At 40.6% G+C, this 27,254-nt stretch overlaps 1 protein-coding gene across 2 annotated transcripts; it reads left to right on the forward strand.

Annotated features, from left to right (window-relative positions):
- The first annotated feature begins 1,655 nt into the window (after window positions 1-1,655).
- On the forward strand, window positions 1,656-11,191 carry LOC135546740 (mucin-15-like). 2 transcript variants are annotated; one of them, XM_064975402.1, is made up of 4 exons: window positions 1,656-1,781; window positions 3,181-4,004; window positions 9,400-9,573; window positions 9,714-11,191. In XM_064975402.1, exons 2-4 carry the CDS (start codon window positions 3,197-3,199, stop codon window positions 9,833-9,835), a joined length of 1,104 nt encoding a protein of 367 aa, XP_064831474.1. In that variant the 5' UTR covers window positions 1,656-1,781; window positions 3,181-3,196; the 3' UTR covers window positions 9,836-11,191. The 2 variants fall into 2 exon arrangements, with proteins under 2 accessions (XP_064831474.1, XP_064831468.1); XM_064975396.1 differs by having other exon boundaries at window positions 1,658-1,781; window positions 3,176-4,004.
- Window positions 11,192-27,254: the final 16,063 nt, after the last annotated feature.

Consider the following 27,254-nt stretch of genomic DNA (forward strand, 5'->3'; position numbering starts at 1 on the left):
GTGAGAATTCTATTCATTGACTACAGCGCAGCGTTTAACACCATAGTGCCCTCAAAGCTCATCAATAAGCTAAGGACCCTGGGACTAAACCCCTCCCTCTGAAACTAGATCCTGGAATTCCTGACGGGCCACCCCCAGGTGGTAAGGGTAGGTAACAACACATCTGCCACACTGTTCCTCAACACATGGGCCCCTCGGGTGTATGCTCAGTCCCCTCCTGCACTCCCTGTTCACTCATGACTGCACAGCCAGGCACAACTCCTCATTAAGTTTGCAGATGACACAACAGTGGTAGGCCTGACCACCGACAACGACGAGACAACCTATAGGGAGGAGGTCAGAGGCCTGGCCATATGGTGCCAGGAGAACAACCTCTCCCTCAATATGAGCAAGACAAAGGAGATGATTGTGGACTACAGGAAAAAGAGGACCTAGCAGGACCTCATTCTCATCGACAGGGCTGTAGCGGAGCAGGTTGAGAGCTTCAAGTTCCTTGGTGTCCACATCACCAACAAACTAACATGGTCCAAGCACACCGAGACAGTTGTGAAAAGGGCACGACAAAACCTATTCCCCCTCAGGAGACTGAAAATATTTGGCCTCTGACCGCAAGGCACTACAGAGGGTAGTGCACACGGCCCAGTACATCACTGGGGCCAAGCTTCCTGCCATCCAGGACCTCTACACCAGGCAGTGTCAGAGGAAGGCTGCTCAGGGTTTTATTTTCTGGCCAGACATTTATTTTATATCTTGGATTTGGGAAGTTTATGGCCTTTACATATTATATGGACTTTCATGGTCATGCTGCTCTTCTGTTGGCACGATGGCCTTTGTGAACACCAAGCGATGCCAGAGGAAGGCCCAAAAAATTGTCAAAGACTCCAGCCACCCTAGTCATAGACTGTTCTCTCTGCTACCGCTTGACAAGCGGTACCGGTGCTCCAAGTCTGGGTCCAAGAGGTTTCTAAATAGCTTCTAGCCCAAGCCATGTGACTCCTGAACAGCTAATCAAATGGCTACACCGCTGCTACTCTGTTGTTATCATCTATGTATAGTCACTTTAATATGTTCATCAACATGTACATACTACCTCAACTAACCGGGGCCTCCGCACATTGACTCTGTACCAGTGCACCCTGTATATAGTCTCGCTAGTATTATTTTACTGCTGCTCTTTAATTACTTGTTACTTTTATTTCTTATTCTTACTCATGTTTTTTTTTTAAACTGCATTATTGGTTAGGGGCTCATAAGTATTTCACTGTAATGTCTACACTTGTTGTATGTGGCGCATGTGACTTATAACATTTGATTTGATTTGATGGACGCTGTACTGCCCTTTTGTTGCCATGACGACAGAAGTTATTCCACGATCACAAGGGAGGAATGTTCCTGGGGGCAGATGCTCCGCCCAAAGGGGGAATTCAGGTGCTGCACACCTGGAAACCAAACTGAACTGAAATAAACTGATGTGTAGTGTACATCTCAGGAACACAGAAGATAAGCCGTAAAACCATGACATGTCTAAATAACCTTAGTTACCCTATAGCCAGTTCTATATTACCATTTAGGGATTGTCTGGATGTCAGGGTGTGTTTGTGTCAGGTGTAAAATCAGGTAGAACAGGTTCCTGGTTGTTCTGATCTGAATACCCTGCACTGCCCTCCCCCTTCCCTAGCTTATTGTTCCCTCTCTCTCATACGCTGGCTGTTTCACTGAGAGATCTCACTGCATTCCGCACACCTGTTAGCTGTAACCACCTGACCAAGCACCAGAAAAAGGTACGTGGTGATCGTGATTTTAGTAATGTAGAGCTATTTCACAATTTCTTCTGTATGGAAGATGTATGGTAGACATTGAATTGTGTGACCAATATATGTGTCTGGTACAGTTTGATTAGTAAAATGATAACGCCACCAAAACGAATGAGGAAAATCCGTCTGATTGCAAATGCCATACCACTTTCAAATGAAACAGAATGATCATATTGAGGTGTTGGTGGGTTAAAGTTGTACTTAATAGTTGTCCACGAGTCAGGCAAACCAATGTCCATGTGTCATCGCCTCCAGACTATTGTTTTATGCAGATTAAGGTAATTGTCAAGTGTATATATTTTTCTTGCATAATTTGCTGAGGGGACTCAAATGTTGTTAAACCAACTTTATTTTTACCAAACCAAATATGTAAAGTTGGAAGAGCACACGAACCTAACACAAAGATACTCAGAGTGATTGAAGGAGGATAACATTTCGGCAAAAAGATGGTCTACAGTGACTGAGTTAATCATGACACTTTCTCTATGCTTAAATGTAAATAAAATAAAGTAAGTAACCCCAACAGACAGAACACATGATTTCAGATATGTTATTTTATTTCTATCATGCTATCAAAACCTAATCAACCCTTGGCTTTAAGGATATTTCTGAAGGGGAAATGCTAGGTAGACATTCATGTGTGCTTTGAAAACGCTGCTGAATGCTTATTTAACATGCCAACAGGCAATATCGCTGTTCATCCCAGATTGACTCAACTAAAGTACATGGGAGTCTCCCCATAGTTACACCCTGAATGATTATTGCATTGGCATTCCTTTAGTCTATTGTCCCCATAACTGAGTTGGCAGACACTCAAAAATACAAGTTCTGGGAGATTTGATTAGAAAAACATTTGCTTCTATTCAGGGGAAATAATTGTCCTTCTGACCCTGAGTCAGCCTTAACAAAATTGAAATCAGAGCTAAACTGATAGCATCAACATTTTATCTCCTGGATTGGTATGAATAGATAATAATTCTATTAAAAGATAACCATAAAGTCAAATCAATCTTCCACCCATAGAGAGCTTGCTTTTTTTTGTAGTGTAGGGTGAGCAATTGTTCCAGAACATGGGGAATATGAAATACCATATGAGAATCTTGGGAATTCATAAAGTCCTTATCTGGCCTTAATCAGTTGAACTATTCATACATACTTTAATTGTTGGTGACTGGTTGCTTAAGAAAAATGATCTACATTACTGTATATTCTTTATTTATAATCAATAGTGGCCTGCAGACCATGGGACATTTGGGCCAAAATGGGATAATTAAGAAAACAAATTTGACATTTGTGGAGAACCAACCTTGACTCAATGTATCTAACAAAAATATTTTGTTTACGTGTTGATTGTTGTTCAGAATAGGAACAAGAGACAGGATATGGATCTTTACACAATTATCAGTGCTGTTTTGCTTCTGCAACTGCAAGGTTTTCATGTGGCCTTGCTCCAGGCACCAACAGACTCTCCAGGACAAACGATTAATCAAAGTTGGCTTCGTCAATTGGCCAAATCCAAGCTAAACAAGACAACATCACAAGCTCAGTCCAATGACATTGTTGATATGACCCTGGAGGGTACTGAGTCAACAGATGACTCTGAAGGGGTTATTGCAAATGGCTCTGTGTCATTTAGTGGGGAACAGGACAACATCGAGGACACAAATGAGACTTCAGGTGGTGTGACAATTGGCACCACAATGCCACCAGGGTTGCCAAATGCTACAGCAGAGGAACCTCCAGAAACCACTGTTGCACCAGAACCCCCAGTGAGTGTTGCCTTAAACTCAAGCCAAGTTTCCAATGCAACCGGAGAGGACAGTGGATTCCAAACTACCACCACTACTGCAATCACAGAAAACTCAAATGGCTCTAATTCCATGTCCAATTACACTGAATTAAATGAGACAACCACAGCTCCAGACACCAATAGCACAGAGCAGATTGGTCCAGATCCTGGTGTTGAGAACAGGGTAACCAACAGTACAGAGGACTTCCATAATGTAACGACTGCAGTACCAGAGCCATCCAGTGAACCATCCACAGCTTCCCCCTCCACAAAGCTTCCCTTGGACTCCCCTGGGACTACAACTGCCAAAATCATCCCAGAAACTACAACAACCACAGGTCCCAGCACAATAACAGCCATGATGGAAACTGGTGCCGCTTCAGGAAGCAACTCTGTGAGAGGTGAGGAGACAGTGTTCCAGTGTCTAAATATCTGGTACATTCTTTGTCTCGAGGGTACTGCTGTGTGCGCCTATAACCTACTTACTTGCTTGTTCAAGTGAGCCTGTAACAACTTTTAGGGAGATACCAAGAGATCACAACAATTTAAAGTTGGGTGTGTTCACTTAATTTAACCATTGTGACATTGTTTTAAATGTTTTGGGAGAGGCATTACTGCATGAGTCAGCAACCAGACAGAGCAGTCAAAATGTTACAAATAACCACACAGTATCAGATTTGAACATAGGAGCGACCTAGTTAGAGAGTTACACAATACACAACAACACTCAAAGGGCACTTATGATATATCATCATCGTCTTTTTTACACAACGCTTTCTTTCCAGTCTCTCCCTGACCCACATTTGACGTATCTGTTTTCTTTTTTGTTACTTGTAAAAATTAAAGTCAAAGCACAAACTCCCCTTCCTTAACCGGCTGGGTAGGGTTGACTTTCAGAAAATACTTGCATGCCCACAGTGAGTGGAGGCTTCCATTACAAACACCTTCTTCAGGGGACAAAAGACCCCTATGCTAGCCTGGCTACAGGAAGGAGGGGGTCAGTAGCTGAGGTTCGTTGCTGCCATACAGGGCGTGAGAGTACTGCTCTCCAGTTTCTAACATACCAAACAAGGGTTTATTTGAGTGGGTGATTGGAGACATTCATTAAAGGAGGATATCTCCAATTTTGACATGTTATAAATGATGTACGAATAGAACCTCTTGTAACTCACACTCAATTGTATCCTTTTCAAACACTTACACATTATTTGCCAAGTCCAATCATGGATTTGAATATGTAGTAACTACATCTATCAAACTGTAAAAACTTGGAAATGTTTAACGAAAAACAGTGTTACCTTTGAGAAGACCTCATCATACATTTCAGCCAGTGATTTGTTTAGACTGTGGCTGGTTTGACCTGTTTGTTTACCTCATTTGCATGTTGCTTTACAGATTTTCCATGGTTAGTACAGCTTACTAGTTATGCATCGCAGTCTTTATAGGCAATGTTTATTAATCTACTAACAACCAATACTGGCTAATTACTCCAGGGAACATGGAGTGAAAAGGTGTAGAGTTTCCCACAACCATGTCACACAAAAGTAGACAATATCCGGATGTAGATCATATCTTCTCTATTCCTGGATTGACCCGCCGTCACTTGGTAGCATCACGCCATTGATACACTAAACATAAAAGGTTCCTGGAGGATCCTTTAGGTGTTCTTCAAATTGATTAATTAACCCCTAAGTTATTCGAAGAACCCTTTAAAACGACTCTGGCATGTTGATGTTGGTGTCCTCTGTAGGTTATCCATAGCCAGAATGATCGGACAGGTTTCCTGTTATATTCATCAGAGGTGTAGGGTGAAGTTTGTGAATACTAAAAATACATGTAATTCTACAGATGATTAACACAACATACCTTGGTTTTTGTGGTAAATGTGAAAAAAACGGTTCATCTTTGACAAAGGTTTTCATACACATACCTTGTCCATAATGTAGAGGGCTCTGGGATCTTTATTGAAGAGGTAAAGGATGAGGAAGATGGCTGTTGTGACAGTCCTATATGATTTTATAGAAACCATGAATTAAAATTAAAACTGTAGATGATACATGTGATGTGCATAACATTATGATGCAAACCACTACTAATTGTACATACAAAGACAAACACAAATAACTACGCAGTTCAGTAATCTTTGCCCAATGCTGCTATATCCTTTAACATATTCTTACCTTTTTGTTGATTGATATCCATTGAATTGTGTTCATTTTCTGTCATAGAAAGAATTGTAAAAAGGGACAAAGTGTCAAGCAGCCATTTGCACAAATATGAAAGATAGACAGTATAATCATAAAATAATATCAATTTAGATCATACTAGGGAAAAACCTTACCTTAAATTGAGGAGATCTTTCAATTTTTCAGTTAAATGCCTGCACCTGCTGTCGTCTCAAATTCAATTACAAATGTTTCAATTGGGTAGTTAGGTTCCTGCAAGAACCCCCAAGAACTAAAGCGGTTCCTCTATGAACCCAACCTCCTATGTGGTTCTTGGAAGAACCTTTTTGTTGGTATTTTTCAGTACCAAGAACCATAAGGTTCTCCGATGAACTTTGAGGATCTTAGAAGAACCCTTGATGCACTTTTTTGAGTCTACATTCTAAAAAGACCTCAGCCATAGTGGCCCCCAAAAAAGTGGTGCCCAGTCATTCCAAATGGTGACTTTTTAGTCTAAATTACACTACATTCTTGGGGGAAAAAAGGTGCTATCTAGAACCTAAAAGGATTCTTTGGCTGTCCCCATAGGAGAACCCTTTGAAGAATTCCTTTTGGGCATCCATGTAAAACCCTTTCCACAGAGGGTTCTACCTGGAACCAAAACGGGTTCTTATTTTGTTCTTATTTTCTTATTTCAAAATTGTGTAGTTCAGTCCTTGAGCTGTTATTTTCTATTGATGTTCTGTATTATGTCATGTTTTGTGTGAACACAGGTAAGAGGAGCTGCTACTTCAGCAACAGCTAATGGGGATCCTAATAAAATACCAAAAAATACCAAATACTAAATTTACTTTAGACAGATGGCAATGTTGCCATTAGCTAGCAGTTCATAAAAAAATAGCTAGCAGTTTTAGAGTTAGCTAGATAAAATCAGTTGCTCTCCCCTCAATCTTAGCTAGCTAGCTAACGTAATACTACATCTAATGTCAATCTGAAAACATCACAATGATGACAAAAGGTTTTCCTACTAATTATGTTCCTCCTTTAGAAATGGCAATGTTTTCCCAAGCAACTATAATGCACTTCTTCATCAGTGCCAATCGACATTGTGTTTAGTCAGGAGTCAGGCTTAAACAGCCAAAACAATATTTTGACGAAAAGTGTAACACATGAATATAAACACCCCCCTTTCCTCTAATGTAAATGCAGGGTGTGCTCCTTTTTATCAAATAAAAGAAAATAGAAACGCAAGTGAGGTTAACAAGCTTGGTTTTCAGATAAGGAGATGTCAGGGAAGTAAACATTTGAATTTCCAAATGTGATGACTGAGATTGTGAAAGTTTTTTCGAAGAGGGGAAACTGTTGTTCATAGTAAACATGTTGTTAATCTTATTAACATATTGACTAGTCTGGTACTTTTCATTTAGTTGTATAAAGTTTTATCAAAACTGCCCTTGGAATAGTTAGATCTCATCTTTGTATACCACAAACCACATTATGCCCAAGAAGACAGTAGTATTATGGTAAACAGGTTTCCATGGGTAACACAAACAATCCATAGTCCTCCTTGCTTTATCTTTTCGTGGCATTTTTATCAATAAAAGTCACAAAATTAATGAGTACAACCTAGGTGCTGGATCCAAGGCATAAGGAACTGAATTTTTATCAATACATTAGCAGAACTAACACAGCCTGTAAATGCATTTCAGCCATAATGCTTTTCCTCTTACGTGGTTGGTTAACGTAATTCAATCAGAGATTCAGGGAGAGCATAATTTAATAAATCATGTTGGTCAAATGTTTTAAAGAATTCACACACCTTCACTTTTTTACATATTTTGTTATGTTGCAAAGTGGGGAAAAAATGTATTTAATTGTCAATTTAGTCAACGATCCACACACAATACTCAAGGTGGAAAAAAATCTGATCCCAAAAATATATATGCAAAATGAAACACTAGTTCAACCCCCCTGATTCAATACGTATTAGAATAACCTTTGGAAGCAATGACAGCTGTGAGTCTTTCTGGGTAAGTCTCTCAGAGCATTGCTCTTAAAAAATGCTCTTTGTAAAATTCTTCAAGCGCTGTCAAGTTGATTGCTGATCATTGCTAGACTGCTGTTTTCAAGTCTTGCCATAGATTTTCAAGCCAATTTAAGTCAAAACTGTAATCAGGCCACTCAGAAAAAATTACATGTCATCTTGGCAAGCAACTCCAGTATTTTGGCCTTGTGTTTTAGGTTCTTGTCCTGCTGATAGGTGAATTTGTCTCCCAGTGTCTGGTGGAAAGCAGACTGAAACAGGTTTCTTCTAGGATTTTGTCTGTGTTTAGCTAAATTCCATTTATTTTTATCCTAAATAACTCCCTAGTCCTTGCCGATGACAAGCATACCCATAAAATTATGCAGCCACCACCATGCTTGAAAATATGAAGTGTGGTACCCAGTGATGTGTTATTTTGGATTTGCCCCAAACATAATGCTTTGTATTCAGAACAAAAGTTAATTTCTTTACCACATTTTTAGCACTATTACTTTAGTGCCTTATTGGAAACAGGATGCATGTTTGGATTATTTTTTATTCTGCACAGGCTTCCTACTTTTTGCTTTGTCATTTAAGTTAGTATTGTGGAGTAACTACACTGAACAGAAATATAAATGCAAAATGCAGCAATTTATTTATTAGGCTTTCCATAACATAGGTTGAATATTCACTCAAGACATTTCAGCTTTAAATAAGTTATTCATTTGTAAAAAACTAAATTGTAAAAACTAAATTCCACTTTGACATTATGGGTATTGTGTGTAGATCAGTGAATCAAAATCTCAATGTAATCCAATTTAAATTCAGGCTGTAAGAGGACAAAATGTGGAAAAAGTCAAGGGGTGTGAATACTTTCTGAAAGCACTGTATCACTTCCGTGGTAATTTCACAAATGACATGAAATGGCAATGAAATACTGATACACTTTACACTTCATTTGACTGACATTGGTTAATTATTGGTTTCACTAATTGGTTCAAAATGGTAAAATAGATGGGAAACTTTTACTGAATTGTAATAAAACCTGTTATTTTCACGCATGGTTTTTGCACTGATTGTGGTGGCGTTATTACACGGCTGGGAAATAGTACTATCTATTGAGTTGAGACTACTCATGCAAAAGGGTGCTCTTTATGCACATTTATTTTTAAACACACATTTTGCTCCTCAATTACAGGAAGAATGGTACTTTATTTGAATAGTCACAAGTAGATGGTTTGTACTGTATATGATTTGTCGATGTTCAATAACTGTCAACAACATTTCAACTTACTATCCACTAACCCTAACCTTAACTCTTACCCTAACCCTGATTATAAACCTATCCCTAACCCTAAACGTAACCTTAGGAAGTATTTGCTTATCAACAGCCACTTTGTTGATAGTTTGACCATCTGTATATAATCTACAGTATATGAAACTATCCAAATAAAGTGTAACTGGATGAATATTTTGAAATACAGAGATATATCATCCCAGACAACATTTTATTGCACCATATATTAGAATTGCACCGATATTAGAATGTTGTATTTGCAATGTATTTCCCTATTTTTTTATGTATTCTTTTTGATACATTTTCTAAAGGCTTGGCCTCAGATGCAGTGCAGAACAAGAAGAGGAGTGAGGCATGGGCTGCCATCCTGGGCATAGGAGTGGCAGTGTGCTTCGTGGCGATGGTGGTTTACGTCATCCTGAGAAGGAGAGACCGACGGGATTTCACACACAGGAAGCTTGTTGAGGAAATCCCCTCAGACCCAGGTAGGAAGTTCCCTTAGAGATATTTCCCTTTTAGCATTTCCTGGCATATTTTCTATCTGATAGAACTGGATAAATAATAGGAAAGCTTCTGTTATCCTATCGGCCATGCAAAATGTCACATCTCTGTTTCTCACTCCTAGTTCTACGACTGAACAACCCTGAGCCTGTGGACTTGAAATATGATGGTTCCGCCTACTACAATCGTGGACTCCAAATGGAAAATATCCCAATGGACCACTTTCCACAAGGACATCAAAATTGAGAAGGACTCCAAGACTAACCTTAAACACTTTAAAGGAGACTTTCATATACAAAATACTTATTGAGACACGACATACACATTAACGTGCATAAGTCTCTATATAGCAGAATGTCAAGTCATGGATTTACTGCACCCTAATGCATTGGTTATGTGGGTTTGTACATTTTTCTAAATTCCAGGAAACTTTGAGATTTTGGAACTGTAATAGGAATTTATTATTATTTTGGAACATTTGAATAATATGTTTTTATTTCTAAAATTACATTGGTTTGGAAGGAAAGTTTTTACATTTGCTGGAAATATTCCCATTCGTTGTTACGCCTAGGACGAATACTACCTTTACATAACTTAGACTTCCACATAATTATCGCATTGATCTCAATGGGAGAAAACGTCATGCATGGATCTCAATTTAGGATTCTAGACACTTCAGCACAGTCTATTATAGAAGTACTAAAAGCCAAAAATGAAGTCTTAATTGTCTGCTATATTTCCAAGATGGTTCGACAAAGGTAATTAAACATTTCTTAGACATGAAGACCTACACTCAAATAAGGTTATAATCATGTCCATAATTATTGGCACCCTTGATAAAGATGAGCAAAAAAGACTGTATAAAATAAAAAATATCAAATACTGAGCTATATTGCATAAATCAATGGGGAAATTTGGTTATTTTATGCTAATACAATTGCTCAGAGAAAGAGATTTTGTTTAAAAAGTAATAAAAATACATCAAAAAAGATAGCAGGGCAGCAGGTAGCCTAGCGGTTAAGAGTGTTGGACCAATAACTGAAAGGTCGTTGGTTTGAATCTCCATGCTGACTAGGTAAAAAAATGTGTTGATCTGCCCTTGAGCAAGACCATTATAGCTCCTAAAAGTCACTCTGGATAAAGTGTCTACTAAATGACTAAAATATAGAGAGGGTTCAAAATTATTGGCACCCCTGTTTTCAAAACTCTAGCACCCTCCCCCTATGAGTATAATGACACCCTTTTTCCCAGTGGTGTAAAGTACTTAAGTAAAAAAATACTTGAAGTACTACTTAAGTAATTTTGAGGGGTATCTGTACTTTACTATTTATATTTTTTGAATACTTTTACTTTTACTTCACTATATTCCTAAATAAAACAATGTACTTTTTACTCCATACATTTTCCCTGACACCCAAAAGTACTCGTTACATTTTGAATGCTTAGCAGTACAGGAAAATGGTCCGATACACGCACTTATCAAGAGGACATCCCTGGTCATACTGTCTGTGATCTGACGTACTCACTAAACACAAATGTTTGGTTTGTCAATTATGTTTGGAGTGTGCCCCTGGCTATCCTTAAATAAAAGACTAAATTAAATTGATTGACTTATACTTTTACTTTTTAACAATTACATTTAGTTTTGATACTTAAGTATATTTAAAACCAAATACTTTTAGACTTTTACTGGGTGACTCACTAATACTTGAGTCATTTTCTGTGAAGGTATCTATACTTTTACTGAAGTACGACAATTGGGTACTTTTTCCACCACTGCTTTTTCTAAAATGTTTAATGAGATTGGAGAACACATTGGGACGGATTCAGGGCCGGCCCTCTCATTCGGAGGCCACCTATGGTGGAAGACACACCTCCAACAAGACATAAAACCTCATAGATACTGAACAAAATGGGTGGGGGGTGGGCCCACCGGGTGTGGTAACACGTGGTCTGCGGTTGTGAGGCAAGTTGTGCGTACTGCCAAATTCTCTAAAATTACGTTGGAGGTGGCTTATTGTAGAGAAATTAACATTAAATTCTCTGGCAACAGCTCTGGTGGACATTCCTGTAGTCAGCATGCAAATTGCACGCTCCATCAAAATTTGAGACATCTGTGGCATTGTGTTGTGTGACAAAACTTCACATTTTAAAGTGGCTTTTTATTGTCCCTAGCACAAGGTGTGCCTGTGTAATGATCATGCAGTGTAATCAGCTTCTTGATATGCCACATCTGTCAGGTGGACAGATTACTTTGACAAATGAGAAATGTTCACTACAGAGATGTAAACAAATTTGTGCACAAAATTTGAGAGAAATAAGCTTTTTGTGCGTATGGACATTTCTGGGATATTTTATTTCAGCTCATGAAACATGGGACCAGCACTTCATATGTTGTGTTTATATTTTTGTAAAATTCTGCACAAAAACAATGACAATTTGTGAAAGTGAAAGTAAAACAAAATACAACCAAATCTCTCTCTCTCTCTCTTGCTTCTCCTTAATTTTAGAAGAAATTAATTTGTTCAACTATTGTTTTTCTTTCTCTTTGAGTCAATTACTCATGATATTTTATGCACTGCAGTGCTAGCTTGCTGTAGCTTATGCTTTCAGTACTAGATTAATTCCCTGATATTTTTATTGGGTGGACAACATGTCAGTTCATGCTGCAAGAGCTCTGATAGGTTGGAGGATGTCCTCCGGAAGTTGTCATAATTACTGTGTTAGTCTATAAAAGTAGGTGAGAACAATGAGCCTCCTAGGTTTTGCTTTGATGTCAATGTACCCAGAGGAGGACAGAAGCTAGCTGTCTACACCATGGTGCTAATCTACAGTGTTGCTGAGGATACTGTAGACCTTCAATGCTAAACAGTGTGTTTTAATCAATTATTTGGTGACGTGAATATATTTAGTATAGTTTAATCTAAAAATGATTTTTTTAAATGTTTCACTTAAAAAAAAATGAAGTTCACTGAGGATGAGCCCTCCCCCCTTTCTCCTCCAAGGAGCCTCCACTGACCAGTAGCATATGGTTTTTAGGTGAGCGCTGATGCCAACCTGTAATTAGCAGTGCCCACTTTGTCAAAGGCAGGGGCACAAAATATTTATGGTTCACTCCCAGCGCGCCTCTCCAGGGTGCTGATGGAGAGACGCATCGCTGCGGCACTCCACCAATGTTCCGTCCCCCAAAAATAATCTAACATAAATCATGTAACAGATATAGCCTACGGTAGAAGAGGATGTGGCTTTTTCTGTAGCCTACAGGCTGGATATAAATTAAATGACAATGTAATGAGACAAACACTTTTTACATCATGCAGGTTTCTTCGATCAAGTAGCCTAACCTAAATGTATTTTTTGGTGCAGTCTTGATCTGTCTTGATTTCCACACCCACGGATCTTGGTTTTTGGTCTGGTCCGGAACAAATCTGAACCAATCATAGATGTCTATGATTGGCTCAGACTTTGTCCGATCTGGACCAGCCTTGATTTGGCCCAAACATAGACGTCTTTGTTTGGTTCAGATTTGGTGCAGTCCGGTCCAGATATGAACATTTCATAGACATCTATGTTTGGCTCAGATTTTGTCCGGTCTAGTCCAGCCTTGATAGGGCCCAAACATAGATGTCTATAAATGATGTCTTTTCAACGTCCCAGAAAATACGTATTTTAAATGTCTGGAAAGTACATATTTTTTTTACCTTTCATTCAGAACCTATAAATTGAACCTGACCTCAGTGTGTGCAAAATATGTATTTTAGACATATTTTCAACGTAATTTTGCTTACTGGGACTATTCTAGTTTTGTCTCACCAGGGGTGGTAGAACGGCCAGGACCGGGCCTGGAGGGACCTTAGACCATTCCTCCATACAGAATCTTTCCAGTTCCTTGATATCCTTTTTCTGCACTTATGGACTGCCCTCTTCAATACAAACCACAGGTTTTCAATGGAGTTCAAGTCTGGAGACTGAGATGGCCATTGCAAAATGTTGATTTTGTGGTTTAATAATTTATTTGTGGATTTTGATTAGTGCTTGTGGATATGTTCTTGCTGGAATGCCACTTACGGAGGCAACCAGGTTTTTGGCTAAAATGTCCTGGTACTTGGAAAAATTCATGATGTCGTTGACTTAAAAAGAACCACATGACCAGTGGAAGCAAAATACCCCAAAACATCAAAGATCCACCACCATATTTTACCGTAAGTATGAGGTACTTTTCGGCAAATGCTTCTGTTTTTCAATGCCAAGCATATCACTGGTGTGTGTGGCCAAAGAGCTCTATTTTTATGTCATCTGCACCAAACCACATTACCGCCTGGAGTTTATCAACTTACAAAAGACACATTCAGATGTGACAGCTCATAATCAGTTACAGTAATCATTACATCAAGACAGTTTGTGTTCTGTTTGTCTTCGTCTAGGTTGTTTTATATGTCTAACTTATTTTCATGAATTTTACAACAGTGCCTGAATTTGTATACCTTTATTCCTAATGGACTGTTCTATGCTTTTCCTCCCAAACAGGAAAGGCCACTTGAAGGAACACTATGGAAGTTTAGTTGCTAATTGTTTATGGGTTGAATGTCGGCTGTATTCAGATCAACATATATTGTTTTCCTCAAATGAAAGAGTTTTGTGCTTTCGTGAGATAAGGAGGAGGATGGCATTCACTTCAGCAGTGATACATTCATGAACTTCTTTGAGGAAAAGATCATGCTCATTAGACAGCAAATTACGGTCTCCTCTTTACATCTGCGTATTCCTCCAAAGTTCAGTTGTCCTGAGTCTGCACAATTCTGAACCTTAGATCAAGGGAGACACTCAAGTGTTTTAGTACTATATCTCTTGACACAATGATGAAAATAATCATGGCCTCTAAACCTTCAAGCTGCATACTGGACCCTAAGTCCAACTAAACTACTGAAAGGGTTGCTTCATGTGCTTCGCCCTCCTATGTTGACCATAATAAACGGCTCTCTATCCACCAGATGTGTACCAAACTCACTAAAAGTGGCAGTAATACAGCCGCTCTTGAAAAAGCCAAACTTAACCCAGAAAATATAAAAAACTATCGGCCTATATCGAATCTCCCATTCCTCGCAAGACAAATTGAAAAAGCTGTTGCACAGCAACTCACTGCCTTCCTGAAGACAAACAATGTATACGAAATGCTTCAGTCTGGTTTTAGACCCCCTCATAGCACTGAGATTCCACTTGTGAATGTGGTAAATTACCCTTTAATGGCGTCAGACCGAGGCTCTGCATATGTCCTCGTGCTCCTAGACCTTAGTGCTGCTTTTGATACCATCGATCACCACATTCTTTTGGAGAGATTGGAAACTCAAATTGGTCTACATGGACAAGTTCTGGCTTGGTTTAGATATTATCTGTCGGAAAGATATCAGATATCAGATTTCTCTTTTGATAAACATATCAAGACTGTTTCAAGGACAACGTTTTTCCATCTAAGTAACATTGCAAAAATCAGAAACTTTCTGTCCAAAAATGATGCAAAAAAATGTATCCATGCTTTTGTCACTTCTAGGTTAGACTACTGCAATGCTCTACTTTCCCTCTACCTGGATAAAGCACTAAATAAACTTCAGTTAGTGCCAAATATGGCTGAAAAATGTGATCATATTACTCCAGTGCTAGCCTCTCTACACTGGCTTCCTGTTAAGGCAAGGGCTGATTTGATGGTTTTACTGCTAACCTACAAATCATTACATGGGCTTGCTCCTACCTACAGTATCTTTCCGATTAGGCCCTTCCATACATACCTACACGTGCGCTACGGTCACAAGATGCAGGCCTCCTAACTATCCCTAGAATTTCTAAGCAAACAGTTGGAGGAAGGGCTTTCTCATATAGAGCTCCATTTTTATGGAATGGTCTGCCTACCCATGTCAGAGACGCAAACTCGGTCTCAACCTTTAAGTCTTTATTGAAGACTTATCTCTTCAGTATGATTGGGTGTAGTCTGGCCCAGGTGTGTGAAGGTGAATGGAAAGGCACTGGAGCAACGAACCGTCCTTGATGTCTCTGCCTGGCCGGTTCCCCTCTCTCCACTGGGATTCTCTTCCTCTAACCCTATTACAGGGGCTGAGTCACTGGCTTACTGGTGCTCTTCCATGCCGTCCCTAGGAGGGGTGCGTCACTTGAGTGGGTTGAGTCGCTGATGTGGTCTTCCTGTCTGGGTTGGCGTCCCCCCTTGGGTTGTGCCGTGGCGGAGATCTTTGTGGTCTATACTCGGCTTTGTCTCAGGATGGTAAGTTGGTGGTTGAAGACATCCTCTAGTGGTATGCTCTCTCTAAGCCCTTGGACCATGCCTCGGGACTGCCTTGCCTGATGACTCCTTGCTGTCCCCAGTCCACCTGGCCGTGCTGCTGCTCCGGTTTCAGCTGTTCTGCCTGCGGCTGTGGAACCCTGACCTGTTCACCGAACGTGCTACTTGTCCCAGACCTGCTGTTTTCAACTCTCTAGAGACAGCAGGAGCGGTAGAGATAATCTCAATGATCGGCTATGAAAAGCCAACTGACATTTACTCCTGAGGTGCTGACCTGTTGCACCCTTGACAACCACTGTGATTATTATTATTCAACCCTGCTGGTCATCTATGAACATTTAAACATCTTGGCCATGTTCTGTTATAATCTCCACCCGGCCCAGCCGGAAGAGGACTGGCCACCCCTCATAGCCTGGTTCAGCACTTTGAGATATCAGCTGATGTAAGAAGGGCTTTATAAATTTGATTTTATAACCAATTGTTATCTCATGAAAGCACAAAAATGTTTCATTTTAGGCAAACAATATACGGTTTTGCTCGTGGGTGTGGGAAGGTGTGACTCTATGTCCATTGATGTCATTTCTTGATAATATTTAGGGGACCGCTTTGGCTTAAGAGCACCCATACGGGAAAAAGTTCTGTATAGCTTCTTTAACAAAATTGACTGAACGAGCTGCGAAGGACAGTTGTAATAGGTTTGAATGTATACTCCAGATCCACAGTGATCCAGCTCGTGGATCTCGATGAAACACTGAGAGGAATGGCAAGCATGCCATTACTCTCTAACTGCAATTTGGATCAGTCCTGATAGAGCTGAGAGATTAGAGAGGATCGGTGGCAAAATGGGACATATGGGGGTGCAAGGTGCAGCTGCTGTCACAGAGGGTTTTCAGGAAGCGGCTTTTCTCACACGTCACCTCCTAACACCCCCACCAACCTGCTCTGTTGTTTTTGATGAAGAGAGAACTGTTTTCTTAAAAACAATAACTGCTTCCTGGCAGTGTATTGCAGCTCCTTTTCAAAAGGGGGCGCCATAGCATAGGTAATACTACAATCCTGCTAGTGCGTAAGAGATCTGGTTTGGCAGCTGCCTACCTGCTTCTTACAGTTCAGTAGGGGCTCTAGCGTTACAGATTATGTGATAGAAATGTTAAGGTAATTTACAATTGAGCTGATATATGCAGAATTGACCGTAAATGCAGTCTCTGCTGTAAAGCTGAACTTCCGCAATGTGGATTGAAAAGAGCCCTAGGTGTTAGACATGCCTGGGTAGCTGCTAGTTGCAGGCCAGACAGCACAGGACGGAGGAGAACAAAACACTTGTCAGCATTGATGAGGTCAGCTAAATTCCCTTCGCTTGTAAGGAAACCAAGCAGCCGTCAACAAAAGGCTTGCATGCCTTATTCACCCTGCTAGAGACATATTGCACAAAGGCAGCCTGAAAGCCCATAGCACATCCATTGAGACAGAGTGAAATTAACAATCACGTTCCAGAGGAAAATGGTAGGTTTCCTGTTTGCATAGACAGATAAATACGAAACTGGCACACTGGGTGTATTGTGCAGTCTCTACTCCCATGACTACAGGATATTTAAGCAATAAGGCATGGGGGGTGAGGTATATGGCCAATATACCATGTCTAAGGGCTGTTCTTACGCATGACGCAAAGCGGAGTGCCTGGATACATTAAATAGTACCCGCAAAACACCAGTCTCAACGTCAACAGTGAAGAGGCGACTCCACTGAAGAGGCGACTCCGGGATGCTGGCCTTCTAGGCAGAGTTGCAATAAACAGAAAAGATTAAGATGGGCAAAAGAACACAGACACTGGACAGAGGAACTCTGCCTATAAGGCCAGCATCCCGGAGTCGCCTCTTCACTGTTGACTTTGAGACTGGTGTTTTGCAGGTACTATTTGATGAAGCTGTCATTTGAGGACTTGTGAGGCATCTGTTTCTCAAACAATAAACTTTAATGTACTTGTCCTCTTGCTCAGTTGTGCACCGGGGCCTCCCACTCTTCTTTCTATTCTGGTTGGTGCCAGTTTGCGCTGTTCTGTGAAGGGAGTAGTACACAGCGTTGTACCAAATCTTCCGTTTCTTGGCATCTTATCTCATGGAATAGCCTTCATTTCTCAGAACAAGAATAGAGTGGTGAGTTTCAGAATACATTTCTTTGTTTCTGGCCAATTTGAGCCTGTAATTGAACCCACAAATGCTGATGCTCCAGATACTCAACTAGTCTAAAGAAGGCCAGTTTTATTGCTTATTTTATCAGGACAGTTTTCAGTTGTGCTAACATCATTGCAAAAGGGTTTTCTAATGATCTATTAGACTTCTAAAATGACAAACTTGGATAAGCTAACACAACGTGCCATTGGAACACAAGAGTGATGGTTGCTGATAATGGGCCTCTGTACGCCTGTGTAGATATTCCATAAAAATTTGCAGTTTCCAGCTACAATAGTAATTTACAACATTACCATGTCTACACTGTATGTCTGATCAATTTGATGTTATTTTAATGGACAAAAAATTGCTTTTCTTTTAAAAACAAGGACATTTCTATGTGAACCCAAACTTTTGAACGGTAGTGTATATATTTTATACAATTTTCATCATATTTATATTTCATACAATATCAAAGTGATGTACTTCTGCACACAAATTAACCCTCAAAACAGACTGTCCTTTACTAGCCCAATAATCCTTCTAGACCAGAAGTGTCAAACTCATTCCATGGAGGGCCTAGTATCTTCAGGTTCTGGGTTTTTTCCTTTCAATTAAGCCCTAGACAACCAGGTGTGGGGAGTTCCTTACTAATTAGTGACCTTAATTCTCATCATTCAAGTACAAGGTAGGAGCGAAAACCTGCAGGCCCTCTGTGGAAGGAGTTTGACACCTGTCTTCTAGACTTTAGATGTCCTTTTTGATGTACTGTAGTTATGAAATAAAAATGAGTGTTGTTTTTCCCTATACCTCCGAACTCATGTCGACCAGTGGGGAATGGTTTATGTATAGTTCCTTGAGCAGATTTCCCTCTGAGTACAAAGGCATCCACACAATTAATTAATTTGTTCGTACACTTGGCTAAAATTTAATTTCATACTAGAGGTAAAAAGACTGATTTGTAAAGAGTTTTTGATTAATTATATTTCTTTGCCAAAATAAGTGTTGAACTGAACAATTATTGCCCTTCAAAAGTAAGAAGACAATGAACAACTGCTATTATGAAATACTAATAATATTGAATCACATGCATCCACACACACAATACACAATCTAGAAAAAATTAGGCCCTATTCACTGTCTGGCAGCATAATCAGAAACCAATGAAAACCAGACTGGTTTTTGGAGAGAATTTCACTGTTTATAAAATTGGATTCCCAAACAAACAAGACAGTTTAGTGCTGTGTCTGAAATCATTACCAGCTGTCAAATTACTAGCCGTTTCATTCTGATTTTGTCAATTTCTCACCCTTCTCTCAAAGCACAGTGGAGGAAAAGGAGGTCTTAGGGACGAGGCCTTCGACCTTCCCTTCCAATACGCTTGAAAAGGAGTTGAGGAAATGAAGGTAAACAAGGACGGTGGAAGCAAGGATTCGACGGCTAGTAACATTTTGAGACAGCCCAGGGTTGTTCATGGCTTCTCTGTTGGGAAGGAGTTCATTCGACTTCATGCTGCTCCCATTGTGGGAGTCCTCATTTCTCCTCTAAGCTCGGTCGCCTTTAGATGTGCAAGGCAGGCAAAATTCTGCCACGGTTTCTCACATCTCACATTGCCCTCTCCTCAGCACCACAGCTGGATGTACTTAGACTATTGACAGTGTCTCGGACAGTTCTCCTGGAGACGACACCTGAGGCCTTGTCGACAGACAGCTTTTTATTTTATAACCACTTCAGTGAAAGAAAGGCCTTCTTAATTCTAGACTGACAGTTGGTTCAGGCAAAAGCTGGCGATAACAAAATAGTTTGACGACCCCATGAATACCAATATTTTACATAAAAATAAATGTGTGCTGCATTTTAAGCCAGTGGGCCCGACACATACATACAGTAGGTACAGTGCCTTGCGAAAGTATTCGGCCCCCTTGAACTTTGCGACCTTTTGCCATATTTCAGTCTTCAAACATAAAGATATAAAACTGTATTTTTTTGTGAAGAATCAACAACAAGTGGGACACAATCATGAAGTGGAACGAAATTTATTGGATATTTCAAACTTTTTTAACAAATCAAAAACTGAAAAATTGGGCGTGCAAAATTATTCAGCCCCCTTAATTTAATACTTTGTAGCGCCACCTTTTGCTGCGATTACAGCTGTAAGTCACTTGGGGTATGTCTCTATCAGTTTTGCACATCGAGAGACTGACATTTTTTTCCCATTCCTCCTTGCAAAACAGCTCGAGCTCAGTGAGGTTGGATGGAGAGCATTTGTGAACAGCAGTTTTCAGTTCTTTCCACAGATTCTCGATTGGATTCAGGTCTGGACTTTGACTTGGCCATTCTAACACCTGGATATGTTTATTTTTGAACCATTCCATTGTAGATTTTGCTTTATGTTTTGGATCATTGTCTTGTTGGAAGACAAATCTCCGTCCCAGTCTCAGGTCTTTTGCAGACTCCATCAGGTTTTCTTCCAGAATGGTCCTGTATTTGGCTCCATCCATCTTCCCATCAATTTTAACCATCTTCCCTGTCCCTGCTGAAGAAAAGCTGGCCCAAACCATGATGCTGCCACCACCATGTTTGACAGTGGGGATGGTGTGTTCAGGGTGATGAGCTGTGTTGCTTTTACGCCAAACATAATGTTTTGCATTGTTGCCAAAAAGTTCAATTTTGGTTTCAGCTGACCAGAGCACCTTCATCCACATGTTTGGTGTGTCTCCCAGGTGGCTTGTGGCAAACTTTAAACAACACTTTTTATGGATATCTTTAAGAAATGGCTTTCTTCTTGCCACTCTTCCATAAAGGCCAGATTTGTGCAATATACGACTGATTGTTGTCCTATGGACAGAGTCTCCCACCTCAGCTGTAGATCTCTGCATTTCATCCAGAGTGATCATGGGCCTCTTGGCTGCATCTCTGATCAGTCTTCTCCTTGTATGAGCTGAACGTTTAGAGGGACGGCCAGGTCTTGGTAGATTTGCAGTGGTCTGATACTCCTTCATTTCAATATTATTGCTTGCACAGTGCTCCTTGGGATGTTTAAAGCTTGGGAAATCTTTTTGTATCCAAATCCGGCTTTAAACTTCTTCACAACAGTATCTCGGACGTGCCTGGTGTGTTCCTTGTTCTTCATGATGCTCTCTGCGCTTTTAACGGACCTCTGAGACTATCACAGTGCAGGTGCATTTATACGGAGACTTGATTACACACAGGTGGATTGTATTTATCATCATTAGTCATTTAGGTCAACATTGGATCATTCAGAGATCCTCACTGAACTTCTGGAGAGAGTTTGCTGCACTGAAAGTAAAGGGGCTGAATAATTTTGCACGCCCAATTTTTCAGTTTTTGATTTGTTAAAAAAGTTTGAAATATCCAATAAATGTCGTTCCACTTCATGATTGTGTCCCACTTGTTGTTGATTCTTCACAAAAAAATACAGTTTTATATCTTTATGTTTGAAGCCTGAAATGTGGCAAAAGGTCACAAAGTTCAAGGGGGCCGAATACTTTCGCAAGGCACTGTATATCTGAAAGTAAGTAAGACTAAATAAATAAATTATGATTTTGGCCCAATAGGAGGCCTACTGTGTAAGACAACCCCCACAACAAAATCAACACAGTCTTCTCCGAATGTGCATTATATCCTCATATCGCTTCTAACTAAATGCGATGTGGGCAAGGAGCCCACCTCAGCACCTCCGCTCAACAGCTCAGTTAAAAATTAGGGGTTAACGCACCAACGGAACCACTGGGGAAAATGTAGAGCAAACGTAATCAATTATCACACCTTTCACTGCATTCCCTTTGCTGTGGCCCCTTGATTATGTAAGGGAATTAGCTATCGATCAGCTAAGTGAGCCAGCAGTACAGGCAACCAGCTAGCCACACAACTCAACGCTATCCGCCGAAGCAGAGCGTTGCTAGTTAAGCCTGCCACATTTCACTTGGTTTGAGTTATGACTGAGGAGGAATGAGTGAATTAACACCTGCCTAATTTGAAATGGGAAGGAGGCTAATACCAAGGTCAGCAAAAGTGAGGAAACAAAGCAAGATCTCACACCATATGCCATGCTTTGAGATGCACCGTGCATGCTGCAGCTCTCTCGGCGCACTGCTCATTATTACAACTATTATCCACCCGCGAGGACCTCTAGGTTTGTACTGTACGTGAGATTTAGAAACAAAATCCAATCTATAAAAGTCCAAACAAAAACAAGTAGATTCGATGCGATAATCGATATGCAGTGACAGAATTCACATAGCAAAATAAAGTGTAGTATTGAACGATTTTGTGCTCCATATGTGAAATGGACTTTCCTGCTTCCGGATACCATTGTGCCTATGAAAGCTATTGCTCTAGTAAATCTGCAGGGAGAAGCTACAGTACAGTAATGGTGGCTTAAGTGCAACTGGTCACTTAATTTGTTCATGGTTATGAGAATTAAGGACCCTGGGAGAGGAGATGTATGTTGCCGAGATAATAAATAGGCAGATGCATAAAGTCTTATATGTAGCCCATCACTGTACTCTACTCCATTGACAACAACACACACCTACTACTTCATAACATCACACATGAGATTGAGTCATCCTGTACTGTCAATGTTCTTTTGAACATTGTTAATAAAAGGTTCAGAAATCTTGTCAGCCCTACGAAATTAGCATGACGAAGTGAGTGTTCCACGAAAGACGTTTAACTAAATAAAAGCACTTTTGAAATTAAGGAATGATAGCCTCACACTTTTACCACAGCATGCATAAACAGCTAAATTAGTAGCTGTAAATGTAGCTGTGAAAAGCAGCTAACTACTAGCGCTTCTCAGTTGCCACCTTTATTACAGCTGATTAGGTGACTCACTGGAGGGCTACACTGCGTAACCTGGTCTCAGAGTAAAACGTATTGTATTTTACTAACTCCATTTAGTATGACACAGGATGTAACTTTATGTTAGGTTACATTACATTAGCCTACCAATATAATAGCGGTTGTAGGATGTATAGTACGTTACAAATTACAATTCATATGATATGTCATGAATTGCAATTCGTACAATATGTTACAAATTTGCAATACGTATGATATATTACAAATTACAACTTGTTGTAGCTAACGTTAGCTAGGTGGCTAGGTGGCTAATGCTACATTAGCTAGATGACTAACGTTAGCTCGGCTAGGGGTTAAGGTTAGTGGTCAAGGTTTTCCCAGTCGCCACGTTTTTCCAGTGGTAGCCATTTTGAATTGACTATTTGTTTTAGCTCTGTCTCTCTATGAGGCCCAGACATATCATGCTACAGTGGTCTGTTCCCATTGATTACTGTCACTCCTGCTTCAAAATAATTTTTGTATAAGCTCAGAAATAAACTAAGTCTAAATGTAAAAATGATTGTTTTTGTGCTCTAGTGAATTATAGTGTCCTGCATGACAGTTGTGCACCAATTAAGTGGCATATTCTGCTGTCAGTAATTTATGTCCTGCATTATTAGCCCCTTCCTTTTGCATAAGTGCTCCTCAGTGTCAGCCACTGGTTCCTGTGTGTTTCCAGGTCCCCAATCTCCCATAGTGTGTATCATGCTGTGGCGAAGGCAGGAAGCTGATTAAAATCGGCTACATCTGAGTGCACAGAGGACACTGAAAGCTATTCGGAGCCCTGCAATGCAGAGGATGATACTCTTTCAGATGACATACTGTCATCAAACCAATTGTACCTTCCTTCATGCCATTTTACTCATTCACTTCCCCACAAAAGTGGAAGAAAGACAGACTCTTCACTTCAAAGCAATGTTGAAGGATCTGAATCTATGTCTCAGAGCAAGGACACACAGTACATAACACACTAAGCTTTTAGAACACAAATCAAAGGGCCTGTTTTTCTTTAGTTGCAGCTACAGCAGCAGCAGCAGCAGTACTATGTAGCTCAGTCGATAGAGCATGGTATTTGCAATGCCAGGATAGTGGTTTTGATTCACGGGAACACCCATAAGTAAAATATTTGTACATTGCTCTGCTAAATGGCTTATAGTTGTAGTAGTAGTAGCCATAGTATTATCAATCCAAATAATTGTTGTAAGTTCCTGAAATCACAGATAATTCATCTTGTGGCCACAATTCCATCATTCAATAACTGTGTGGCTGGAAGACTATTAAAACGTTGCTCTCCCAACCAGACCCAAACCTTGTCAAACTCAACACCAACCCAACCCACTAACCATTTACAGTGCCTTCAGAAAGTATTTAGACCCCTTGACTTTTTCCACATTTTGTTGTGTTACAGCCTGAATTAAAAAATGTATTAAATTGAGATTTGTTGCCACTGGTCTACACACAATACCCAATAATGTCAAAGTAAAATTGTGTTTTTCTAAACGTTAGAAAATGTATTAAAAATGAAAAGTTGAAATGTCTTGAGTCAATAAGTGTTCAACCCCTTTGTTATGCAAACCTAAATAAGTTCAGGAGTCAAAATGTACTTACAAGTCACATAATAAGTTGTATGGACTCATTATGTGTGCAATAATAGTGTTTAACATCATTTTCTGTTGAGTACCTCATCTCTGTACCCAACACATACAATTATTTGTAAGGTCCCTCAGTCGAGCAGTGGATTGATGGCAGCTTTCAAGCAACTAGCCACTGCTTTTAATCAGGGCAAGGCTACCGGAAACATGACCGAATACAAACAGTGTATTCGGTCAGTGTACATTATTCATCTCATATGTATACGTATATACTGTACTCTATATCATCTACTGCATCTTTATGTAATACATGTATCACTAGCCACTTTAACTATGCCACTTTGTTTACATACTCATCTCATATGTATATACTGTACTCGATACCATCTACTGTATCTTGCCTATGCTGCTCTGTACCATCACTCATTCATATATCTTTATGTACATATACTTTATCCCATCACACTTGTGTATAAGACAGTAGTTTTGGAATTGTTAGTTAGATTACGTGTTGGTTATTACTGCATTGTCGGAACTAGAAGCACAAGCATTTCGCTACACTCGCATTAACATCTGCTAACCATGTGTATGTGACAAATAAAATTTGATTTGATTTTGATTTGATTTGATTTTTAGCTATTCCCTCCGCAAGGCAATCAAACAAGCTAAGTGTCAGTATAGAGACAAAGTAGAGTCGCATTTCAACGGCTCAGACACTACAAAAAGGAAACCAGCCCCGCCGCGGACCACAATGTCTTTCTCCCAGACAAACAACTTCTTTGCTCGATTTGAGGACAATAGAGTTCCACCAACACGGCCCGCTACCAAAACCCGCGGGCTCTCCTGCAGCCAATGTGTAAAACATTTAAACGTGTTAACCCTCGCAAGGCTGCCGGCACAGACGACATCCCTAGCTGCGTCCTCAGAGCATGCGCAGACCAGCTGGCTGGTGTGTTTACGGACATATTCAATAATCCTTATCCCAGTCTGCTGTTCCCACATGCTTCAAGAGGGCATGTGTTCCCAAGAAAGCTAAGGTAACTGAGCTAAATGACTATTGCCCCATAGCACTCACTTCCGTCATCATGAAGTGCTTTGAGAGACTAACCAAGGACCATATCACCTCCACCCTACCTGACACCCTAGACCCACTCCAATTTGCTTACCGCCCCAATAGGTCCACAGACAAAACAATCGCAATCACACTGCACACTGCCCTAACCCACCTGGACAAGAGGACTACTTATGTGAGAATGCTGTTCATCGACTACAGCTTAACATTTAACACCAATGTACCCTCCAAACTCGTCATTAAGCTCGAGACCCTGGGTCTGAACCCCGCCCTGTGAAACTGGGTCCTGGACTTCCTGACAGGCCGCCCCCAGGTGGTGAGGGTAGGAAACAACATCTCCACCCCGCTGATCCTCAACACTGGGGCCCCACAAGGGTGCGTTCTCAGCCCTCTCCTGTACTCCCTGTTCACCCATGACTGTGTGGCCATGCACGCCTCCAACTCAATGATCAAGTTTGCATGCGACACTACAGTGGTAGGCTTGATTACCAACAATGATGAGATGGACTACAGGGAGGAGGATGAAAATAACCTCACACTCAATGTCAACAAAACAAAGGAGATGATTGTGGACTACAGGAAACAGCAGAGGGAGCAGCCCCTATCCACATCAACGGGACAGTAGTGGAGAAGGTGGAAAGTTTTAAGTTCCTCAGCGTACACATCACGGGAAAACTGAAATGGTCCCCCCACACAGACAGTGTGGTCCCCTCTCTCCACTGGGATTCTCTGCCTCTAACCCTGTTACAGGGGCTGAGTCACTGGCTTACTGGTGCTCTTCCATGCCATCCCTAGGAGGGGTGAATCACTTGAGTGGGTTGAGTCGCTGATGTGGTCTTCCTGTCTGGGTTGGCGCCCCCCCCCCTTGGGTTGTGCCGTGGCGGAGATCTTTGTGGGCTATACTCGGCCTTGTCTCAGGATGGTAAGTTGGTGGTTGAAGATATCCTTCTAGTGCTGTGGGGGCTGTGCTTTGGCAAAGTGGGTGGGGTTATATCCTACCTGTTTGGCCCTGTCCGGGGGTATCATCGTGGGGCAACAGTGTCTCCTGACCCCTCCTGTCTCAGCCACCAGTGTTTATGCTGCATTAGTTTATGTGTTGGGGGGCTAGAGTATTTCTCCTGTCTTATCCGGTGTCCTGTGTGAATTTAAGTATGCTCTCTCTAATTCTCTCTTTCTCTCTTTCTCTCTTTCTTTCTTTCTTTCTTTCTTTCTTTCTTTCTTTCTTTCTTTCTTTCTTTCTTTCTTTCTTTCTTTCTTTCTTTCTTTCTTTCTTTCTTTCTTTCTTTCTTTCTTTCTTTCTTTCTTTCTTTCTTTCTTTCCCTCACTCAGAGGACCTGAGCCCTAGGACCATGCCTCAGGACTACCTGGCCTGATGACTCCTTGCTGTCAACAGTCCACCTGGCCGTGCTGCTGCTCCAGTTTCAATTGTTCTACCTGCGGCTATGGAACCCTGGCCTGTTCACTGGAAGTGCTACCTGTCCCAGACTTGCTGTTTTCAACTCTCTAGAGACAGCAGGAGCGGTAGAGATACTCTCAATGATCGGCTATGAAAGCCAACTGACATTTACTTCTAAGGTGCTGACTTGTTGCACCCTCGACAACTACTGTGATTATTATTATTTGACCATGCTGGTCATTTATGAACATTTGAACATCTTGGCCATGTTCTGTTATAATC

Source organism: Oncorhynchus masou, chromosome 1 (assembly GCF_036934945.1).
Source record: "Oncorhynchus masou masou isolate Uvic2021 chromosome 1, UVic_Omas_1.1, whole genome shotgun sequence".
Classification (NCBI taxonomy): domain Eukaryota; kingdom Metazoa; phylum Chordata; class Actinopteri; order Salmoniformes; family Salmonidae; genus Oncorhynchus; species Oncorhynchus masou.

Coding starts and splice junctions, on each gene's coding strand:
- LOC135546740 (XM_064975402.1), top strand. CDS start 3,197: ATGGATCTTTACACAATTATCAGTGCTGTTTTGCTTCTGCAACTGCAA. Junction 4,005..9,399: donor AGGAAGCAACTCTGTGAGAG/GTGAGGAGACAG, acceptor CATTTTCTAAAG/GCTTGGCCTCAGATGCAGTG. Junction 9,574..9,713: donor GGAAATCCCCTCAGACCCAG/GTAGGAAGTTCC, acceptor TCTCACTCCTAG/TTCTACGACTGAACAACCCT.